The sequence below is a fragment of the Babylonia areolata genome, chromosome 23 (genome assembly GCF_041734735.1).
Source record: "Babylonia areolata isolate BAREFJ2019XMU chromosome 23, ASM4173473v1, whole genome shotgun sequence".
In the NCBI taxonomy this organism is placed as follows: domain Eukaryota; kingdom Metazoa; phylum Mollusca; class Gastropoda; order Neogastropoda; family Buccinidae; genus Babylonia; species Babylonia areolata.
In genome coordinates this window covers 44,160,612-44,185,635 of record NC_134898.1, presented here as the reverse complement: position 1 = coordinate 44,185,635, position 25,024 = coordinate 44,160,612, and the positions used below count along the sequence as shown (strand labels likewise).

Genomic DNA, 25,024 nt, shown 5'->3' with positions numbered 1-25,024 from the left:
ATCATTTACAGCTTAGTCTTTTGTGAAGGACTATGACTCTCAAACTAGGAGGCAAAGTTGCATTGGCTCTTAATGCTGCTGCCTTGGGGGCTAGTTAGCCTTTGGGAACCATCCCAGCGCCAACTGTCCTAAAATCCTCTTGGCCGTGAGAGTGGGGATGTAACTTGGGCAAGACACTCTCCACTATAATCAAATTCTAGCCCAAATAGTCGGAACAGCAGTTGCCTCCTCTGCTGTTCTGATGGTCACAGTCAGACACGAATGACTATCGTATATAGTAGTAGTAGTAGCAGTAGTAGTAGTATATCATTCCACACAAGGCAATGTACGGTGCAAGTGGTTTACCTGAAGGCAGTGATGAATCATCAGTTGAGCACACGGAGACAGGTCACTTCCCAGCATGGGAGGAACCTGCTTCAGAATCTGCCCACACACAACAAATAAAAACAACAACATCAAATACTGTCCTGTAAACACCTCTGCGCTTTCAAAGCCCAATTTTCTTTCTGCACTGATTGTCCATTCTCTCCTTTCCACCACGTATCTCCTTTACCATTTCGTCTTCGCTTCACTGTTCATGACATCATGCTTTACTGTATACGTTTTCCCATTAGCAACTCTCGTTCGGGGTCTCTGTATTCTGTTTCTAACCCGACGCGACTGGATTCAGACTTAGCTTTATCTCTACTGCATATAACCAGGTCAGCATAGTGCACTATGCCTGAATCAAAATCCACTATCACCGATCGACGCCTCAATGACCCAACCTTACCACGTAGCGCCGTCCCCTTATTTCGTTCACTGTAGTCTGCTTCTTTTATTATAATTCCTGCGATAATGGTATAATCGACAGACAGAAGAAAAAAAAAAAACTTAGCCATGAGACACAGAACAGATCTCTGCGAAAGAGCTAGCAGCAAGGAGTACCACTTCCGAGTTTGCGAGTTTTATTCTCCAATGGAATATTGCAAGCAGACGGGATAGCAGTGTAAGCGTGGCTTCTTAGGGCCAGGTCGAACACGTGACAGGCCGGTAAGGGAATTTCATCCAGGTCACAATTCACTTAGTGCCACCCTTGTATACAACAGAGAAATACCGTTAAGCTTAACCATGTCAGCGTCATGGTTAATGGAAACAAGAATCGAAAAAACCCTGCATGCACACGACGAAAGGAGTTATGCTGCCGAGAATGGCGTGTGCGTTCAAAGGAAGGTATGCACTACCCTCGGGTACAGTGAAGTGGTTCGCCCACAACGGAAAGAAGCACAGGACAGGAATGTCAGACCCCTGTCGGAGTCTGCACTAGTTGGGTCACGGTTAAGTATGTGTAATTAAAGGTTAAATTTCTATGTACAATATGAAAGGACTTGATATAATACTTCTTTTTTTTCTCCTCATCATCTGCACCGTTTCAGTGGCATTACTCCAACGCCACTCATTCCAGGTCCCCCCACACACCTCCACACCCAAGTTCGTCTGTAACGTAGTTAGAACGCCACCTACTAAGCCCCCTACTGACGACAATTATGTCTTAGTCGCAGAGTCAGACTGAGTGAGCGTCCCTCCCAGAGTGGAGACCACCACCATGTCCCTCTAACAAACTCCATGAATCCACTGACTCTATTCAATACTTCGTTGTTGCCCTGTCGAATTCACTGCATTTCTATTGTGACATTAAAAAAAAAAACCTTTTAACCACCAAAATACATCAATGGCATACTATACTTAACACTTTCACTGCCATTGGCGACTTTAGTAAAGTAGAAAGTGCACCGCCACAGGCAACTTTTGTCTACATCAAGGGGGCATATTAAAAGGACCATTTTTTACACTGTTACAAAGCTTAACATCTGCAGCCAGTTTCATGGGCAACAGAACAATAAGGAGCATTTGCTCCTTGCCCAAGTTTAAAGTGAACAAGTCCACTGCGTTATTTTCACAGGAGCAGATGCCTGTGAATGAGAGCTTTGTGTCTAAAATATCTGGTGTTCGGAGTGTTTTTCACACAGAAACTGGGCAGTGAAAGAGTTAAACCAACAAACAACATCACTGGCCTCAACTTCAGTATGTCTTCCTGATTACTTTGATGTTATTTTTTTAATGAAAAGAAGATGGTGCAGATATACAAATATATTTTTTCAGGTTCCTGTGAATAAATCTCTTCAGAATATTTGTTCTGATGACCGTGACCTTCTTTTACTAAAGGTCACACTGAAAGGTCGCAGGAAAGAGTCACTAGTCACTGATGTCTGTTTTTACAGTCAACGTTTCTCATGAAGACTCAATGACTCGTTTTCAAAAAAATGAAGAAAATCAGTTTTGAATAACTCTGTGTGTGTGTGTGTGGTGTGTGTGCGCGCGCGCGCGCGTGTGTCTGTGTATGTGTGCGCATGCATGCATGCACATGCATGTGTGCATGTGCATGCATGCATGTGTGTGTGTCTGTGTGTTTGTGTCAGGGGAGGAGTGTAGGGGGGTAGAGAATATACGGGAGGAAGAAGTGGAGATGTCAGTATCGTCTGGCAAGCCACGGGAATGTTTGTGAACTAAACACGGTTCACCATCATGTTACACGTCATCCACTCCGCTCACAGAAAACAAGCCGGCCTGCCCACAATTCCGATGAGACAATAAACCGAGGTCCCGTGTGCTAGCATGCACTTAGCGCACGTAAAAGAACCCACGGCAACAAAAGGGTTGTTCCAGGCAAAATTCTGTAGAAAAATCCACTTCGATAGGAATTAATAAAACTGCACACAGGAAAAAAAAAAAAAATGGGTGGCGCTGAAGTATAGCGACGCGCTCTCCCTGGGGAGAGCAGCCCGAATTTCACACAGAGAAATCTGTTGTGATAAAAAGAAATACAAATACAAATACAAGTTGCATCCCGAAGAACACAGGAGAAGAAAGGACAATAGAAAAGACCCCCAGACTCAGAATGAGCAGCGTGGGAGTAATGCCACTGAAACGGTGCAGAAGATGGGGCAGCAAAAAAAAAAAAAAAAAAAAAGGAATAAAAGATAAAAGACCCCCAAGTATTTTACCTGCAGCCAGGTATCTTCCTGTCGGCAGTGCCGCAGGTGGTACCAGGGTCGAGTCCCCGTCAGCATCTCATGCAGCACGCATCCCAGACCCCAGCTGTCCGTTTTGGGTGTCAGCTCGCCGCCTTGCACCAGAAGCTGGGAAATAACAAAACAATGATTATAACAATACTAACAACAACAATGATAATAAGGATAGGAATAACAATAAAAACAATGACAAGAACAAGAAGAACAAGAACAAGAAGAACAAGAGAGGCAAGGCCTTCAAGACTCACATGTGATACACACTTTATCCAGTTAAGAATCATGATAAAAAAAAAACAAAGAGATATTTTAAAGAATCGTTTAAAATGTGTTCTGTATAAAATATTGTTAAGCTTGAGGGGAGGGGGGAGGCATTTTAGAGGGATTGAACCACACATTTACAGGTTGGAAGCAGGTGGACTTACAGCACTGAAACGCATCTCCCAACAACCAACCAAAACTAATATCTAAGTTAATGGTTTTCACCGTGATAAACTGAATTTTGTATTCGAGGTGATAACACCATTTAAATCATTCAAAACAGTTTTTTCCATCATCACAAATTCATATCTCTGTCTCTAAAAAATGATGTGACAGTTACTTCACTGTTTGCACACCTTCGGTGGTGCTTTCCATACACAAACACAAACACACTATGCACTTCTTTACTGTTGTTTCCCATACACAAACATGCACTTAAACTAAGTACAATTTCATGTTGTTTTCCGTACATAAACCCACACTCATACTACTTACAACTTCACTGTTGTACACATGTACAAATTCAATGTTGCTTTCCATATACAACACTAACACACACACTGTGTACAGCTTCAACGCTGTTTCCCATACACAAAACACACACACTATGTACACCATCAATGTTGTCTCCCACACACAACACACATACTATGTACACATTCAGTGCTGTTTCCCAAACACAAACACGCACGCCATGTACACCTTCACTGTTGTCTCCCATACTCAACACACTCACACACCCACACTGCATACCTCAGCAGGAACGACATCAGCAGGTAAGCTCAGCTTTATATAGCCTGGGTCAGCGGTGCCACTGGACAACTCTACTGAAGCCACAAAGTTGGTCAGTTTCACTGTGTCACATCTCTTGTCCATCAGTAGATTTTCACCTGTGCAGAGCATGAGAAACAACAGATTTTCACCTGTGCACCCCATAAGAAACAACAGATTTTCACCTGTGCACACCATAAGAAACAACAGATTTTCACCTGTGCACACCATAAGAAACAACAGATTTTCACCTGTGCAAAGCATGAGAAACAACAGATTTTCGCCTGTGCAAAGCATGAGAAACAACAGATTTTCACCTGTGCACACCATAAGAAACAACAGATTTTCACCTGTCCAAAGCATGAGAAACAACAGATTTTCGCCTGTGCAAAGCATGAGAAACAACAGATTTTCACCTGTGCACACCATAAGAAACAACAGATTTTCACCTGTCCAAAGCATGAGAAACAACAGATTTTCACCTGTGCACACCATAAGAAACAACAGATTTTCACCTGTGCAAAGCATGAGAAACAACAGATTTTCACCTGTGCACGCCAAGAAACAACAGATTTTCACCTGTGCACCCCATAAAAAACAACAGATTTTCACCTGTGCACACCATATGAAACAACAGACTTTCACCAGTCATAAACATCAGAAGTTACCTGTGATGACAATAAGAGAACCTAGAGAACCATAAAAAAAACAGCCAATTTTCACCACTGAGGACCACATGAAACAGCAGGTTTTCACCATTGAGGATCAAATGAAACAGCAGATTTTCACTAGCAAGGACCACATGAAACAGCATATTTTCACCAGTGGTGACCATACTAACCAGAGAGACCGACACGATTTTCATACAGAGAAATGTGTTGTGATGAAAAAAGTAATAAATGCAATACAATACAATGCAATACAATGCAACAATACAATGCAATGCAATGCAATGCAATGCAAAGCAATGCAATACAATACAATGCAATGCAACGCTACAATACAATGCAATGCAATGCAATGCAACGCTACAATACAATGCAATGCACAACAATACAACACCAGCTGACAACAAACAACGACATTCAAGAACGCAAGAGTTCACATCGTTCAGTAACACTGACATGTCCAGTTGAGGAAGACAATGTCAAGGTCGTGAAGATGTTGCGTAGCGGAGAGAATGTGCTTCCAGTAGTGGCACGTCTGCGCCTCGCTTAGCTGCCCCTGCTGGTCCAGAAGGGTCCTCATTGACACACCTGCACAGTACAATCATACAGTGCAATGACACAGTACAATACAGTACAATGACAGTACAACAACACAGTACAGTACCACAACACAGTACAATGACACAGTACAGTACAAGGACACAGTATAACGACACAGCACAGTACAACGACACAGTACAATGACACAGTACAGTACCACAACACAGTACAATGACACAGTACAGTACAATGACTCAGTATAACAACACAGTACAGTACCACAACACAGTACAATGACACAGTACAGTAAAAAAATAAATAAATAAATTTTTTTAAAATGACGCAGTGTAACGACACAGTACAGTACAACGACACAGTACAGTACCATGACACAGTACAATGACACAGTACAGTACCATGACACAGTACAACGACACAGTACAGTACCATGACACAGTACAACGACACAGTACAGTACCACAACACAGTACAGTACCATGACACAGTACAGTACCACAACACAGTACAATGACACAGTACAGTACTACAACACAGTACAGTACCATGACACAGTACAGTACCACAACACAGTACAATGACACAGTACACTACAATGACACAGTGTAACGACACAGTACAGTACAACGACACAGTACAGTACAACGACACAGTACAGTACAATGACACAGTACAATGACATAGTACAGTACCACGACACAGTACAATGACAAAGTACAGTACCACAACACAGTACAACGACACAGCACAAAGACAAAGTACAGTGCAAGACACAGTACAATGACAAAGTACAGTACCACGACACAGTACAATGACAAAGTACAGTACCACAACACAGTACAACGACACAGCACAAAGACAAAGTACAGTGCAAGACACAGTACAATGGCACAGTACAGTACCACAACACAGTACAACAGTTATTACCTTAAGAACTCACACAAACACAACTTGTAAATTAACACACTGAAAATAATGGGGGTTGTTCTTACCTGGTAAGAACCCACAAAAAAATAACTAGTAAATAAATCACTGAAAATAACGAGGACCGACTGATTCTTACCTGGTGGGGAACCCATGGAGATAAAACTTGTTAATACACAATGAAACTTATTGGCATCATGGGTGCGGGTGTGTGCTGATTATCTGGTTGCGGTTTTCCGCAATTTATCTTTATTCTTATCTTATCTGTCTATTATAATCAATGTGCAGTATAGTAGGCTATATTTATAAATTATATTCAAATAATATTTCTTAATTCTTTCTGTTTTTACATTAAGAATACTAGTTATTACCTGCAGTGTGTGGATGTATGTATGAAACGGTGTATGTGATATTTTTTACATTTGTATCTTCGTAATATTCGTAAAAGCTGTTGTTGACTTTTACAGTTATGGTCCCCATGTTGTTTACTTGTCTATGTTGTGATACTGCACCTGACTAAATTTCTCCAGTTGGAGATAATAAAGTTATTCTTATCTTATCTTATCTTATCTTATCTTAATTTACAGAAATACAACTTGTAAACACACTGAAACTTACGGGAATTCTTCTTACCTGATAAGAACTCACAGAAACACAACCTGCAAATAAAACACACTGAAAATCATGGGGATTGTCCTCACCTGCTGACGGGCGCAATAGCCGAGTGGTTAAAGCGTTGGACTTTCAATCTGAGGGTCCCGGGTTCGAATCACGGTGACGGCGCCTGGTGGGTAAAGGGTGGAGATTTTTACGATCTCCCAGGTCAACATATGTGCAGACCTGCTTGTGCCTGAACCCCCTTCGTGTGTAAACGCATGCAGAAGATCAAATGCGCACGTTAAAGATCCTGTAATCCATGTCAGCGTTCGGTGGGTTATGGAAACAAGAACATACCCAGCATGCACACCCCCGAAAACAGAGTATGGCTGCCTACATGGTGGGGTAAAAACGGTCATACACGTAAAAAAAGCCCACTCGTGTGCATACGAGTGAACGTGGGAGTTGCAGCTCACGAACGCAGAAGAAGTCCTCACCTGGTAAGAACTCGGTGCACACCACCACAAGTTCTGCTGCATAGGAGGCCGCCATCCACACGTGGGGAACGATGTGTGAGTGCTGGAGATGTCGCAGCTTTCTGTACACTTCAAGCTGGTTCCGCTTCTCGTGAAGGCAGGCCTGCGGTTTGTGACACACACATGGAGTCACATCACCATAGGAAACAATAGATTTTCACCCAGGAAAAACATAAGCAGCAGCAGATTTTCACCAGTGAGGACAATAAGAGACAACAGATTTTCACCAGTGAGGACAATAAGAGACAACAGATTTTCACCTGCGAGGACCATAAGAAAGAGAAGATTTTCACCAGTGTGAACAATAAGAAACAGCAGATTTTCACCAGTGAGAACAATAAGAATCAGCAGATTTTCACCAGTGACAACAATAAGAAACAGCAGATTTTCACCAGTGACAACAATAAGAATCAGCAGATTTTCACCAGTGAGAACAGCAGCTTTAATAATAATAATAATGGATACTTATATAGCACACTATCCAGAAATCTGCTCTAGGTGCTTTACAAAAACACTTTTGTTAACATACAACATTACATCAATGTTACATACACACAAAAATGTGACTACACACACACACACACACACACACACACACACACACAATGCATGATACATTTTAACATACACATGTATCTAACAGCTACCCTAACACATACGCGCACATAGGCAGGCACAAACTTACATAAACACACGCACACACACTATACACATTCATATACATGCATGTAGTTATGTACATGTACATATATATATACACACATAGTCAAGCACAGCTAACGCAATGGAAGTGGACCTGCCGCAATTGAACTTATTGCTGAGGGAAAAGGCGAGTTTTCTGTACACTTCCAGCTGGTTTCACTTCTCTTGAAGGCAGGCCTGCTGCTTGCCACACACACATGGAGTCATTTCACCTTCCACAGGTTTTTTTGTTTGTTTGTTTTTTGTGTGTGTGTTAAATGAAGCAACACAATGTTAAACACTGATGTGTCCGTACGTGAGTGTATGTATCTGTGTGTGTGAATGTGTGCGCATGTGCATTAAGCTTTGTTCTTGGAGGTGGAAGGAGGTTTGGTAAATGTAAAAACCTCCATGTTGGAACACTTAAAAAAAAGCATGAAAAAAAAAAGAAACGATCATGCTACTGAGGAACAAACACACACACACACACACACACACACACATACAAACGCACACACACGTACACAAACACACACCACCACCACACACACAAACACACACATACGCACCAAACCTTCCCCCACACACACACACACACACACAAACACACACACACACACACAAACACACACACACACACAAACGCACAAGCTGGGGAGAAAACTCTCACCACTTTGACCACCCAGTGCTTGTGCGGCCAGATGGGCAGCAGCGGCGTCACCCTGGCGACGGTGAAGGAGGGTGACAGGGGGCACAGGGTCAGCCAGTCCTCCCACTCCTTCGGCGCTCTGTCCCCCGGGAGGCTGTCGTCCATCTGGCGTACACAAAAACCGTAATCATTCATTTCTTCTTGTATACTCTCTTCTTCTTTCTTTCTTCTTCTTTTTTTTTTTCTTTTTTTTTTTTTCTCTCTCCAGTGGTTATCCCGCAGTCTGGGAGGCACACGCACCATGCGGCTGAATCAGACAAAAAAACAAAAAAAAAATCTGAGAAAAAAGAATTTGCACAGAATGTTATATAGGAAGTGTTGGGGATGAATTTCATTTTGTTTTAGAATGCCTTGAAAATATTGTAATTTGAAACAAACTGATACCACGCAAGTATCAGCCGCATATGTCAATGTTCGAATTATGCAATTTATTTCGCGCTTGGAAGAAAACAGAACTTAATTCAAGCAAAATTCATAAAACTTGGAAAGGGTGTGTATTTTTAAGTTACATCCAAAATGTACTTGCCAATATGTTAAAGTTTGAATAGTTCCAAATCATTATTATACAAGAGTGCAGGGTGTGTGTGTGTGTGTGTTGCTTGTTTTGGTGACATTGTTGGGACTGAAGTTGTGATTCAATGAGTCTGCATTGTAATTGTATCCTCCACACCCCAAAAGGGGCAAAAGGATTAAATTTCTTTGAATCTTGTATTTGTATTTGTATTTCTTTTTTTAATCACAACAGATTTCTCTGTGTGAAATTCGGGCTGCTCTCCCCAGGGAGAGCGTGTCGTTATACTACAGCGCCACCCTTTTTTTTTTTTTCCTGCATGCAGTTTTATTTGTTTTTCCTATCGAAGTGGATCTTTCTACAGAATTTTGCCAGGAACAACCCTTTTGTTGCCATGGGTTCTTTTATGTGTGCTAAGTGCATGCTGCACACGGGACCTCGGTTTATCATCTCATCCGAATGACTAGCGTCCAGACCACCACTCAAGGTCTAGTGGAGGGGGAGAAAATATCGGCGGCTGATCCGTGATTCGAACCAGCGCGCTCAGATTCTCTCACTTCCTAGGTGGACGCGTTACTTCTAGGCCATCACTCCATACACAAATACAATGCATGTGATTGCATGCATGTTTACACACACACACACAAAACACACACACAAACACACACACACACACACACACACACAAAACAAAAAAACCACACAAAAAAACCCCAACACACACACACACACACACACATGCATCACGGATGTTCAGTGCTGGCACTTTAGTTGGCCCAGCGAAAGTTCATGAACCCAGGAAGTAGGGCATGGATATAAATAAACGTGGCTGACAAACAGGCCGTGCCAGCGGCACTCGCTGTACGCTTGTTCAGCGGTAAATCTGCTTTGTTTCTTTCGCGCATCATCTTCCCGGATGGATTGGAAATAACGACAAAAGAAGTGGGTTTCTACAAAGAATGCAAAATGAGCTTTCCATTGACTCCAAACACAATATATTTTCTTATATAGCAATTGTTGCGGCAACGGTTGAAACATGCATGAAGAAAGAGAAGAGAAGGTCAAGCAGAAACATGATCGCAAAAATCGTAAAATTTAAATCCCTCTCTAAGAAAACATACGCTTATTACAATGAAATCGTAAAAATCACCAAAACATTTAGCATGCCTGCATGCAGATCAGCCCACCCTTTTGAGTTGTAGATTTTTTCTTGTCAGCACAACAAGTGTTTAAATGAACACACTGTAGCATGGTGAGTGCAAGCAGCAGGGGCATGTAGAGCAGGGTGAGTGTAATCGCTGCAGGAAATGTGTGGATGCTATGGAAGCGTGAGAAAAGTGGGGCAGGGGCTGCGGGGCCAAGTGAAACAAAGAAGGCAGTGTCCAGGTTTGGCACGCGGGGCCAGAAATACCGCGCGCGGTGAATGCGCCGGCCAATGCAGAGTGTGGTGGGAAAGTCTGGCATTAAAAAAAGTTTGACCCCAGACGCTAGACGCTGCTCGGAAACTAAAGAGGTGGATTTTGTGCTCGGCTGAGCAGCCGTGGCATGTGAATGACAAGAGTGAGAAACATCTGAATAACCCGTGCATTTCCAAAGACAGAGAGAGAATTAGTTTTACAATACAAAGTACACAATTATTCCTGGTGATCTGTCCACAAGAAATGCATCAAATGCATGTGCGCATTATATTCATGGGGAAAAACATCATAGGATAACATAAAAAAAAAATTTGTTTCTTTCAGATACAACTGTTCATTGAAAATATAAATGTAAGATAAAATAAAAAAATCATAATCAATGAATTTTTTAAAAAATCATAATCAATGAATTAAAATTAAACTTTTTTCAAATCTTTAAACAAAAGCAGCAAAGCAACACAAAACCTGTGATAACCACTACTAATGCGTGTGATGTACCAAGTAAAAATCTACTGAACTGACACTCAAATTATTTTTTTTAAAAACCAATCAAATTTCAAACAAAGTGGATGCACCATTTCTGGAAGAAAAAAAAACCATGTCATTCTGACAAGAAAGTATAACTGGGAAAACAGATTTGTGTTGTTTAACAAGAATATTTGACACTAGAATGTAAGTATTTGATATGCACTCATAGGAGTACATGCACATTAAGTATAAAATGTTACATGATGTTTTGATGGAGGGGGGGGGGGGGGCGGTAAAGAAAAAAATAACGGTGTTGTTTATTTGTTTATTATGTCTGTGTGTTGTCAGTGTTATCTTGCAACAAACATTCACTAAAAACATGTGTTAAACAATCCAACGAACTTTACTGTGCAGCTTGAACTACAAACAGAAACCAGAAGACTGTTATTATTGTTCCCCTGCGCACCACGCTGCGCATACTACCTGAGTTACCTTTTCCATGACATTGAGTTACCTTTTCTTTTACACTTTCGATATTACAACAGGACAGTGCTGTAAAGTGGTAAGGTGCTCTCCCCGAGGACAGCAGCTCCAATTTCATACAAAGAAATCTGTTGTGACAAAAAGTAACACAACAGAATCCAATACATACATGATCCCAACAACACAGAGGAGTTGTGTACCTTGACAAAGACGTTGAACTGACACTCGGATGACTCCGGCAGCAAGGTAAGCAAAGGTGAACCCAACAGTTCCATGAGCGCTTGAGGAGTCTTCTCCTTCCTTGTCGGGTACCTGCAAACACAACCCACTGCCTTGACTCATCCTACCCCACAGCAACAAACATACCTGCTACAGACTCCACTGGACCAGCACTATATGAGACCACTGCAGTAACAAACAAAAACAAGAGAGGCAAGGCCTTCAAGACTCACTTGTGATAAATTAAGTCCCCTAGCATTAATTACAGAGTAATTTCCCTTCTTTACTATCTGCACCAAAACGTTTGCAAAATAAATAAAAATTCCATGCTCAGCAAAAGAAGTTCCTGTTTGAACAAAAAATGATAATAATGACTCCTCTTGTTGTTGGGTCAGAATAAGAGGTCAAAGTGCCAAGTTTAGAGAATACAAAAAATATAAATATAACAGTAAATGCAGTTTGCACATAATTAGGCTTCTTTTTATTTTTTTTGTGCCCATCCCAGAGGTGCAATATTGTTTTAAACAAGATGACTGGAAAGAACTGAATTTTTCCTATTTTTATGCCAAATTTGGTGTCACTGACAAAGTATTTGCAGAGAAAATGTCAATGTTAAAGTTTACCATGGACACACAGACACACAGACACATGGACACACACACACACACAAACACACACACAGACAACCGAACACCGGGTTAAAACAGACTCACTTTGTTTACACAAGTGAGTCAAAAATTGGGTGGTTCATTAAAAAGAGGGGAAATCAATGGAGAATTGTTGATTTAATCAGTAAAACAAAGCTTCGTTTTCATGCTTCCAGAATCCGTAAACATTTCAGTTTAGAATGTCAACTGTACCAAGCCAGAATAAACAAAATTTGAATAGTGTGTTGGTATGAGAATACTCATATCTGGTCCACAGGGGAATTTATCATTGTATGAGTTAATTCATACCTGGAAGAGAATGGGTTAAAAAAAAAATAAAAAAAAAAAAAAAACAAGCACACACACACAGACACACACACATCCATACACACACATTGTTCCATATTGGTTTCTAGCATTTGAACCTGGCTTTGCGCGTTGATGATTTATACATGTGAAATACACTCTACTACAGGCTAAAACGCTCAGCTTGTATCACAGATCGACAAATATTTACAGTTGGGCCAGCTGTAAAATGAGAGCTGTATGATCAATGGTTTCTCCACTCCAATGGGAATTCATTTACAGCTCAGTCTTTTGTGATGGACTATGATTCTCAACCTAGGAGACAAGATTGCACTGGCTTTTTGTGCCGCAGCCTTTGGGGCTATCCCAACACCAACTCTCCTAAAACCCTCTTGACCAAGAGATTGGGGAGAGACTGACTGACGGGCGCAATAGCCGAGTGGTTAAAGCGTTGGACTGTCAATCTGAGGGTCCCGGGTTCGAATCACGGTGACGGCGCCTGGTGGGTAAAGGGTGGAGATTTTTACGATCTCCCAGGTCAACATATGTGCAGACCTGCTAGTACCTGAACCCCCTTCGTGTGTATATGCAAGCAGAAGATCAAATACGCACGTTAAAGATCCTGTAATCCATGTCAGTGTTCGGTGGGTTATGGAAACAAGAACATACCCAGCATGCACACCCCCAAAAACGGAGTATGGCTGCCTACATGGCGGGGTAAAAACGGTCATACACGTAAAAGCCCACCCATGTGCATACGAGTGAATGCAGAAGAAGAAGAAGGGGATGTAACTTGAGCAAGGCACTTTCCATAATTATCAAATGCTAGCCCAGATAATCAGGACAGCTGTGGCCTCCACTGCTGTTCTGATGGTCATCGTCGGACATGACTGACCATCACACATACTTCTACTTTTTAATTTTGGAACTTCATTTTTTTTTTTTTTTAAATCAAATTTTGTGTGTATCTTTCATCATTGCATTTGTCAATCCTTTATGACACATGAAAGAGCACGATAACAGTGCAGGTTCATTGTTGCTAAAGTCGGTTTTTTGGGGTTTCTTTCTTTATTGACTCAAGGCCTCACTAAGCACATTGCCTTTCACTGCCAGTCAGGCATCTGCATAGCAGATGTGGTGTAGTGAATATGGATTTGTCCGAACACCTCCTTGAGTATCTGAATTGAACTGAATGCTCTTGGTCTCTTTTCTTGAAATAAAAGAATGTTTAAATCATACGAACCATGACCAAACATCACCACAACAACCATTACTACTGCTCGCACTCTACAGTTTCCCTCCTAAAAGTTGATGAATGAAAAATTATTTGAAAAAAAAAAAAATAAATAAAAATAAAAAATAAAAAAAACTATTGCTGCACACACCCACCACCTCTTTTGCCACCACAACCACCACCATAGCCCCGCAATAATCCTCCCCCTCCCTCCCCCACCCTCCCCCTTCCCACCCCCACACCCTCTATCCCCTGACACCGGACGTCACTGACCGGTAGAAGACATAGCGACACCAAGGCACGGGGCAGCTGGGCAGCTCGCAGGTGTTGTAGTGTTCGTTCAACAGGTGCAACAGGTGCAGGTCCTCACCACTCAGGTGAATGGGGCCTCTCTTCAGGGCTTCCTCCAGGCTCCGCAAACTCTTCTTGCCCTGTGGTGGACAAGGGTATTTGTTGACTCTTTCACCACCAAATTTATGTGTGAAAAAAAAACACTCCCCAGCGAAAAAATATTTTTAAAAACAATGCTCTCAGTCACAGGTTTCGGTTCATGTCAAAAACAACACAATGGATTTGTGCACTTCAAACAAAGTCAGCGGGCAAAGATAAATTATTGTTCTATTGGTGGGGAAACTGGCTGCAGCTGTCGAAGTTTTGTTACAAGAGAGGCAAGGCCTTCAAGACTCACTTGTGATAAATTAAGTCCCCTAGCATTAATTACAGAGTAATTTCCCTTCTTTACTATCTGCACCAAAACGTTTGCAAAATAAATAAAACTTCCATGCTTAGCAAAAGAAGTTCCTGTTTGAACAAAAAATGATAATAATGACTCCTCTTATTGTTGTGTCAGAATAAGAGGTCAAAGTGCCAAGTTTATTAGAATGGATTTTATAACAAAATTTTGCCAGAGACAATTCTCTTGTTGCCATGGGTTGTTTAACGTGCGCTGAGTGCATGCTACAAACGTTACCCTGGTTTATCGCCTTGTCCATATGATGCAAAGATACAGCACAATGACATGACACAATGTCACAACATGACACAACACAGTGATATGACACAATGACAATATGAAACGACACAACACAGTGAAAAGACATGTCAACATGAAATGACAAAATGACGCAAGATGACATAACACAACAACATGACACAACATCACATGGCACAGTGACATAAAATGGCACAGCATGATGACACAACATGAAATTACACAACACAACATATTGGCACAACAGCATTACACAAAAGCATGACACAATGGCACAACCTGACCTGACATGACAACAAAACACTACATCACACAAAGATGCAACAGAACATGACACAATACTGTGACATTACACAACAATACAATATAACATGACACAACATGACACTATGACATGACACAGCAACATGACACAACATATCTACAACACACATGCAACAGCACAACGGCATGACATGACAACGTGATACAATGACATGTTACAGTGACATGTTACAAAAGAACTGCACAACATGGTTACACAACACAATGACATGACACAACACAACATGACACACAGCAAGACACGACACAAAGACACAACACAACACAGTGACATAGCACATTACATGGCACGGACAACATGGCACAACACAAAGACATGACACAACACGACGTAACACGAAACAACACAAAGACACGACACAACACAACAAAAAGACAAGACACGACGCAACACAAAGTCGTGACACAACACAACAAAAAGTTGTGACACTACACAACACAAAGTCATGACACAACACAACACAAAAGTGTGACACAGCACAATATAATGTCGTGACACAATACAAAGACGTGACACAACACTACACAAAGACGGGTCACAACACAACACAAAGACGGGACACAACACAACACAAAGGCATGACACAACACAACACAACACAAAGACATGACACAACACAACACAACACAAAGACATGACACAACACAACACAACACAAAGGCATGACACAACACAACACAACACAAAGACATGACACAACACAACACAACACAAAGACATGACACAAAACAAAGACGCGACACAACACAACACAAAGACATGACACAACACAACACAAAGACATGACACAACACAACACAACACAAAGACATGACACAACACAACACAAAGACATGACACAACACAACACAAAGACATGACACAACACAACACAACACAAAGACATGACACAACACAACACAAAGACATGACACAACACAACACAACACATGACACAACACAACACAAAGCTATCACACAACACAACACAAAGCTGTCACACAACACAACATAACACAACACAACGCTGTCACACAGCACAGCACAACACAACACAACACAAAGCTGTCACACAGCACAACACAACACAACACAAAGCTGTCACACAGCACAACACAACACAAAGCTGTCACACAGCACAACACAACACAACACAACGCTGTCACACAGCACAGCACAGCACAACACAACACAAAGCTGTCACACAGCACAACACAACACAACACAAAGCTGTCACACAACACAACACAACACAAAGCTGTCACACAGCACAACACAACACAAAGCTGTCACACAACACAACACAACACAAAGCTGTCACACAGCACAACACAACACAAAGCTGTCACACAGCACAACACAACACAACACAACACAAAGCTGTCACACAGCACAACACAACACAACACAAAGCTGTCACACAGCACAACACAACACAACACAACACAAGGCTGTCACACAACACAAAACAAAGCTGTCACACAACACAACACAACGCTCACTGCCCCGCACCAGCATGCAGGCGACATCGGTGCACCCAGGGTAGGAGCACTGTGACAGGAGCTCCAGCTGCTCTACAAGGCTAGGATCTATGCTGCCGACGCTCACATCACTGCTGCTGGGAATACACACGCTGCTGGACATCTCCTGTCGGAAATGAATTATAAATCACCTGGTCACTTTTGTAACACACACACACACACACACACACACACACACATGCTCTCTCTCTCTCTCTCCCACAGACACACGCATGCTTTTTCTGTCTTTCTGTCTCTCTCTGTCTCTGTGTCTCTGTCTCACACACACACACACACACACACACACACACGCTTTCTCTCTCTCTCTCTCACACACACATACACTTTCTCTCTCTCTCACACACACACACACAAACGTTCTCTCTCATACACACACACACACACACACACAGACACACACACATGCACACACTCAGACATCTGCTCACACACACACACACACACACACACACACACCTTCGCTACACACACACTCACACATTCACTACACATACGCGCTCTCGCACACACACACGCACACACACACGCACACACACATACTAAACAGTGAAAAGACCTTAAAACCAAAGAGAAAAAAAGAAACATATAATTGCAAGCAAATACATGCATGCATACACACATACTGACACACACACACATGCGCTTGCTCACACACACGCACGCGCGCACGCGCGCACGCACACACACACACACACACACACACACACACACATCCACATGAATAAAAAGATTCAGAATGACATTATTATAGCTAAACTTGCTCTTGACTTAGTCAGTAGAGCCAAAAACGCATTGTTGTGTATTCTACAGAAATTATACAAGCTAAAAAAATAATTCCATGAATACGCTTTTAAAGTTATTTGATTCACAAGTTCAACCCATGTTACAATATGGTGCTGAGATATGGGGCTTAGATAATGCAGCATTTCTTTGTGAAAAAGTACATTTGTTTGCGCTCAAGAGATTTTTAGGAGTAGAAATGCAAACACCTAACGATTTTGTATATGGAGAAACAAACAGGTACCCTATTTATATAAATTCATGTATAAGATGTATTAGTTATTGGCTTAAGTTAACGAGAATGAATGCATCTAGATTACCACACAAATCATATCGAACCTTGCTCGATCTGGATGCACGTGACAAAAGAAACTGGGTTTCGAACATCCACTGTAAACTGTATATATATGGATTTGGTTACGTTTGGTTAAACCAAGGCGTAGAGAGTATTGACGAATTTCTTAGAGTATTTAAAGAAAGGGTAGTTGCATGTAGATGGCAGGAATGGGATTTTCATATTAGTAATAGCGAGAGATTTAATGTTTACAGAACATTCTGCACCGTACCGGATGTCAAAACGTATTTATTTTTAAACATAGATCGACATTTAAAGTATTCAATGGCAAGATTTAGGCTTGGTATTTCTGATATTGTAGTACATTATTACCGATACAGAACACATAATGCAACTGATCTAAGGTGTAAACTTTGCAACAAGGAGGAAGAAAATGAAGTGCATTTCATCCTAACTTGTCCTGTCCTGCATGACTTAAGAACAAGGTATATATCATCCAAATTCTGTAAATTTCCCAGTCAGCATAGATTAGCATTACTCACAGAGAGAGAGAGAGAGAGAGAGAGAGAGAGAGAGAGAGAGAGAGAGAGAGAGAGAGAATATTCTCATTCTACAAAACAGAATCCCCCAATTTCAAAAACCAAAATATTCAACAATAGCGTTGTAGCTTACTGCTTTGCTTATACATGGTTCTCATCTGCAAAACTTTACAAAAATTTAGAGAAAACTGGACTGACAAGGCAGCAACAGAGTAAGAAACTAAACAACACTGCATTCAGACTTACATATCCACAGCAAAACATCTCTGTGTTCAACAGAGGGGCAGAAAAATGTGAACATGCTGACATGTATGCAGGTTTCTCCCGAGACTGCTAACTCGTTCACTGCCACAGGTGACTTTAGTTGACAAAGATAATGCACCGCCACTGGTGACTTTTTTACAACATCTAGGGGTTATGCTGCATGCTGATAAGACCAATTTTCACATTGTAACAAAGCTTGACAGCTGCAGCCAGTTTCCTGTCAACAGAACAATGACTAACCTTTGCCCCCTGACCCAGTTTGAAGTGAACATGTCCGTTGTGTTGTTTTGACATGAACCGAAGCCTCTGACTAAGAGCATCATTTCTACAATATTTGGTGCTGTGGAGTGTTTTTCACACAGAAACTTGGCAGTGAAAGAGCTAACTGGTAAGCAGCTCAGGATATGTGCATCTTTCTACAGTGTTTGTGAAATAAAGATACATTCAGAAAAACGCAATCACAAATCCAAAAATAAATGTTTAGCATATCACTCTGTATCAAAATATGGAGAAGAAAAAAAAAAGATGATAATAATGATAATGTATTCATATAGCCCAAACTCCCCATAGTATGGGCTCTCAGCGCCTCACGTGAAACAACACATGTACAACAGAGCATCATTCAACACAAGACCACATGAGGACATAGGAGTGAAAAGCAAAATCTATACACATAATGTTAAATTCATCACTTGATATCAAAACATCCAAATATTTCAAACATTTCTGCTATCAGTAATGTCAGCATAAACCGTACAACAACAACAACAACAACAGAAGAAGAAAGCAGCAGCTCACATCATCCAGAATGGCCGGCAAGTCCCGCTGGTACCTGGCCGGAGGAATGTTCCCCTGGTTCCCTGGGTTCGATGCCCGCTCTTGGTCACGCCCATCGACCACATCGCCAGGACGCAACGCTTCCCTCTTCAGCTGCTGGGCGGCGTTCAGCATCATGGGACACAGCGGCATTCCGAAACCTGGAAAGGGATACTGAGGCAGCGGTACGCCTGCAGGTCTGTTTCCTGGGGGTCTGCTGTTGACCTGCTGGGCGTTTGGCTGATGCGCGGTGGGAGGAATCGGGATGAAGGGGAAGTTCCCCAGGGCTGCTGGCTTTCCCAGGACGTTGGGCACGCAGAGGTTGTTGGTGTTGGTGGCTGCTGCCACATCTGGCGTGGATCATAAGGAACGCTGGTTTGTTTTAGAATAATGAATAATAATAACAGTACTGGTATGTTTATGATGGAGCTTACCAAACTCTCAAAGCTCTTTGCAATAACATGTCAGTCAGACACGAATCATACACACACACACACACACACACACACACACACACACACACACACAACATGCATGGAAGAAACAAATTTTGATCCATAGAATGCAGATGGAACTGAGTGCTTTAATTATGTAGAAACTGCTCGAAAAGAAATGATTTTAGGTTTGTTTTAAAGGGTGTAAGCGAAGGACTGTAATGGACCTATCAACAAGGGAAGGAAAGACTAGTCATCATGGCAACATGACTAGCATCATGGACTGACGGCTGGCTGGATGCAGGTTCGATTCTAAGTAGACGTGGGTGTTTTTTCAGCCCATGGCCAGCTCCTACATGAAACAGAGTGTGCTGTGGGTTTAAACAGGAAGTCTAGGACCACATAGTCAAGTATCATTCAGTTCATGGATGCATTTCTGGGTGTGTTCCCTGACCAACACTGCAAGCGTCCATATCTCTTTGGCCTGGTTAACACTGGACCTCCAAATCTTCATCATCATAATCATTCATATTCAACACAGAAAAAAAAGGGGGGTCCCAAATTCTGTGGCCTTCCATGTTTTTCTCTTATGATGACTTCAGTTTCAATCCCCCTGTTGGTCCATGCTTTCTCACAGTCCCACATTTTCTCTCACTTTATGAGAAAGTGTGGGATTGCAAGAAAGCATGGTCATTCTCACACACTGTGAGAAAGTATGGGGGCACCCCTCACTCTTTCTCACAATTGTGAGAAAGAGTGAGAGGTCCCCCTTATTTTATTTTTTTTATATCAAAAACATTTCCTTTGTCATCAGGGATGGTTTCTTGTCTTTTTCATGAACAATTTTTTTGTGAAAAACAAGTGAGAGAAAAAGAAGAGAGAAAGAGGGGGATGATGGGAACGATGATCATGATAATGCCAGTGATGTTAGTGAAGATGTTGACGGTGATGTATCTCCTTTTGTATTGTGCTAAAAAAAAATTGAAATTTATTGCCCCTGAATCCTCAAAATTCCCTGGCAATGGGACAGCACTTTTCTTTTTCTTTTTTTTTTTTTTACAAAACTGCCTGGCACTAACGGGTTAAACCCAACAGTTCAAATGATTAAGATTATTCATTCAATAAAAACAGAGATCTATTTGCCGTTGAAAATGCTTTCATGAAAAAAAACAACTAAAAAGATCTTTTTAATAGAGTGTCTTTAGTAACAAACTCTTGACAATATGTTCTATCAAATAAAGTGTTGCAGTAAATATTAAAGTATTGCAGTATTTTAACTTGAATGCACTTAAACATCATTTATAGTCTTCCCGTTGAAAAACACTCACAATTACAAACTTTCAATTTAACAGCAAGTATCTAATTTGTTAGTTTCAGGTTCCATGAAACCAGAGCAAAGGTGAAAAAAAAAAACAACCTAAGAGCACACACATGCATGCATGCATGCACACACACTTGCTTTCATGCACACACTTTTCTTTCAGAACTCTTCTTAGATTTCCGATAAAATCAAAATGAGTTATTCCTTTACTTCCCATGTAAAGAGGAGCTGAATGAATGGCAAATCAGAATATATTAAGTAACCTGAACCAACTCATCAAATACAGGCAATTGTTTAGCATCAAGGACAATGTGTATTTCATCAACTTGACATAATTAGTCAGTGGTAATTAAGAAACTGCTGTTCAAACACCACTGGATGCATTTTTTTTTTTCTTTTTTTTTTATAAATGTGCTCACATATGTTGAACACTAAATACAAGAAATATAATACAAAAGAAATCCGGTATCTTGTTTGAAACAAAACTGTTCATACATAATTAAATACTTTCAGGTCAAAAGTCAAGCACTGATTATCATGAAGAATTCGAAAATACAGATCAATGAATATTTACCAGGTGAAATCCTCTGTGGCGACTTCTCTGTAGTGAAAAAGGGGCTTCTTGGGGACGGTGTCAAAGCTTCTCCTATGTTCTTCCTGACCCATTCAAACAGGTCATTGATGCTTTCTTTGCTGGGATCAAACTTCAGCATTTTCTCCTCAAACAATCTCTTGTACAGCTCTCGGTGGATTTCTTCTTTAGTTGTTGGAGAGCTTTTGTTTTCAGAGCCCTCCCCTTCAGGTGCTCTGAAGTCTCTGCAGGGTTCAAATATACACGGGAATTTGTCCATAGGTTGAGGAGATGGCATGGGGTGATTTGCATGTCCTTCCCTTACAGGATTTTCAGATGTGTTCATGCCGCAGCCTGGAAACTTTCCTGTGTGCACGTCAGAGTAGAACAGGCCGCTGTTTTCTTTTGTGGTCTCAAAAATACTGAGGTTGGGAATGTCATCCATGTCCCCGGTACAGTGAAAATCAGGCACATTCTGTCGGCGCCAAAGTTCAATCTCGTCGATCTCCTCTGGGGTCTGAGGTTTACTGTCCACAGGGGACACCTGCTGCTTGTTTTCCCTTTTCTCTGGTTTTTCTTGTGTTTCAGCTCTGTTTGCTTCTTCTTCACTGTTGTCTATATTACCGTCTGTGATGGTTGTGCAGAGAGAAGCATCATCAGCATCAGCACTGGAAAAGATGGACCCACGCTCACTGGACACATTGCTGCCCTGCGATGCCTGAGAGTTGTCTGACTGTGAGCCGTACCCACTGCTACGGAAATGAGATCTCACTTCTATGCCTCTTGGAGACATGAACCTAACCATCTGCACTGCCGTTTCAAAAGTGACAGACTTTCTCCTTTTGGTGTCTGGAGCTGTGGGCAGTTGATCGCAGCGTACAGTTCCTTCAAAGTTTTCCTTCTTTTCTCTTCCCTCTAACAGTGACTCTGTTCCCACAGATGATGTGCCGCTCAAGATAGGTTTGACAGGCTGATGGTCTGGGTTTGGAATCTCAATGACAGAAACCACATCAGGAGAACTGTTTTCTGACATGGACTGTCGCTCAGGCACAATGTCAGGCAGCGTCGCAGGAACGCTGAAGCTGCGTTGGTAATGCAGTTTTCCCTTCCATTCCTGCCTCGACCTCTCACCTTCTGTAAACACATTGTCTTCTGTTGGATACTCAAATTCATTTGGGAGATCGATAGATTCCTGTTTCACTGATGACCAAAGTCGCCTCCTCTCAAAACACTTTCTTCCTTGCTCGCCAGAGTCACCACACTGAGGAAGTGGTTCACTGTGGTGCTTTCGTTCTGGCAGACAGCTATTCTTGGCAGCAGTTTCAAACTGTACTTCTTTCTCTGGTGGACTGTCTTTTGATCCAGTAGACAGAGGCTGGCAAATGTCTCCTGCATCAGAAGCCCTGCTTCTGTGTTCTCCAAGTTCTTGAGCCATCTGTGCCATTATTGCAGGTTTAGCTTGCAAAATCACTGTAATTTATTAGGAAAACTCCCACAGAGTGCTCCATATATTTTTTTAAAGGATTTTTCACCTAAAAATGATCCAGATATTGGCAATTAGAAATGAAACAGGTGCGGGGAAGTAGCTGTACTCTGTGGCTGGACAGCAGGTATGTGGTAAGCTGACCTTCCATCATGGTCATGACCATGTGACGAGTCATGCTCCAACCTTCTCCTGTCAAAAAAATAAAATAAAAGTCAAAATTTTACTTAAAGTGGGTTTAACTAATATAAAGTAGACGAAACTAATGACACAAAAGATATTCAATACTCTGTGTGAATTGTTCTATGACCATCCAAATATGTGAGAACTGTCTTTATCATATAATATTTTCTAAGCTGAACAAGATACATGTAATATCATCAGTAATCTTATCACTAAAGGAAGAACAGGGACTCAGTGAGTGAGTGTGTGTGTGTGTGTGTGTGTGTGTGTGTGTGTGTGTGTGTGTGTGTGTGTGTGTGTGTGTGTACCCTGCATCATTTTGTGCATGTAAATCTGTGCATAGATATATATACAACTATCATCAGTATCGGTTTCTCACAAAATAAAGTATATCCATCACTATAATCCTTTTCACATCCCAAATAATTTCCTCGATGTAAAATAACATTTTATCTGAATTTACCTTTTGTTTCTTAAATCAGTGCTCACAGGACATCTTCAATGTATCTACCATCAACAAGTCTGAATTAAACAGACTGACATACAAATAATAAATTAAGAGATGGGTGCTATGATATACAGGTTCATGCATGGGATAGCCTTGTTGGGGTTTTTTGGTTGTTTGGGTTTTTCACTGTTCTTTTATTTTGTTTTGTCTGTCTGTCTGTCTGTCTGTCTGTCTGTTGTTGTTGTTGTTGTGTGGTGGTGGTGGTGGTGGTGGTGGTGGTGGTGGTGGTGCTGCTGCTGCTGCTGCTGCTGTTGTTGCTGTTGTTGATGGTGGTGGTGGTGGTGGTGGTGGTGGTGGTTTGTGTGTGTGTGTGTGTGTGAGAGAGAGAGAGAGAGAGAGAGAGAGAGAGAGAGAGTGGTAAGATGGCTAATACTTTTTGCGGATCCCTTGATGACACTCTAACAGATAAGCGGTAGTATCATTAGCAGATTTAGGGCGGCTGCCAGTGCTATATAGAAGACGACAGATGAATAAACAATTCTCGGGGCTTTTCTTCGTATTCATCATTTTTTCAAAAGACATTAATAAGTCATGACGTAATATCGGAAGGAACAAAATTTCAACAAGCAAAACCACTGACTCAACAACCAGGAAGTATTTTTTGCCTACGAAAAGATGCTGCAAAATACAATCAGTGGTTTTGTCGGTGACATCAAGGTCAGGGTAAGCAAATAAACATATAATAAGGATGAATGCATTGGCACTGACGTTAACATAAACACATATTACCAGCGCTACATCCCAAAGCACAAGGAATGAATCATGCTGGATAATGTTGGCCATAGCAGACGTCGTTCGTCGAAGACAGCGCTGTTTCCCCGAAGTTCTACCGGAAATTGTATGTGCGTTACCTCCCCCAAAAAACCAATTTTTCAGATTCGGCCAATGAAACTACTTCTTTCAACAGTTGCATCAATGGTGGGTACTTTGAACAT

The 25,024-nt window shown here is 41.5% G+C and overlaps 1 protein-coding gene across 1 annotated transcript in view; it reads right to left on the bottom strand.

Annotated features, from left to right (window-relative positions):
- LOC143298304 (uncharacterized) overlaps positions 1-24,918 on the bottom strand; it is a 30,445-nt gene extending 5,527 nt beyond the window's left edge. Inside the window, exons 1-12 of the mRNA XM_076611124.1 lie at positions 24,819-24,918; positions 21,919-23,590; positions 19,572-19,939; positions 16,867-17,001; positions 14,333-14,490; positions 11,854-11,965; positions 8,735-8,878; positions 7,345-7,486; positions 5,225-5,356; positions 4,083-4,219; positions 3,045-3,179; positions 346-423 (exon numbers count right to left, since the gene is read on the bottom strand). Coding sequence (XP_076467239.1) covers positions 346-423; positions 3,045-3,179; positions 4,083-4,219; positions 5,225-5,356; positions 7,345-7,486; positions 8,735-8,878; positions 11,854-11,965; positions 14,333-14,490; positions 16,867-17,001; positions 19,572-19,939; positions 21,919-23,359 — 2,982 coding nt within the window. The 5' untranslated portion in view covers positions 23,360-23,590; positions 24,819-24,918. The remainder of the gene's footprint in view (positions 1-345; positions 424-3,044; positions 3,180-4,082; positions 4,220-5,224; positions 5,357-7,344; positions 7,487-8,734; positions 8,879-11,853; positions 11,966-14,332; positions 14,491-16,866; positions 17,002-19,571; positions 19,940-21,918; positions 23,591-24,818) is intronic.
- Between the last annotated feature and the right edge of the window lie 106 nt (positions 24,919-25,024).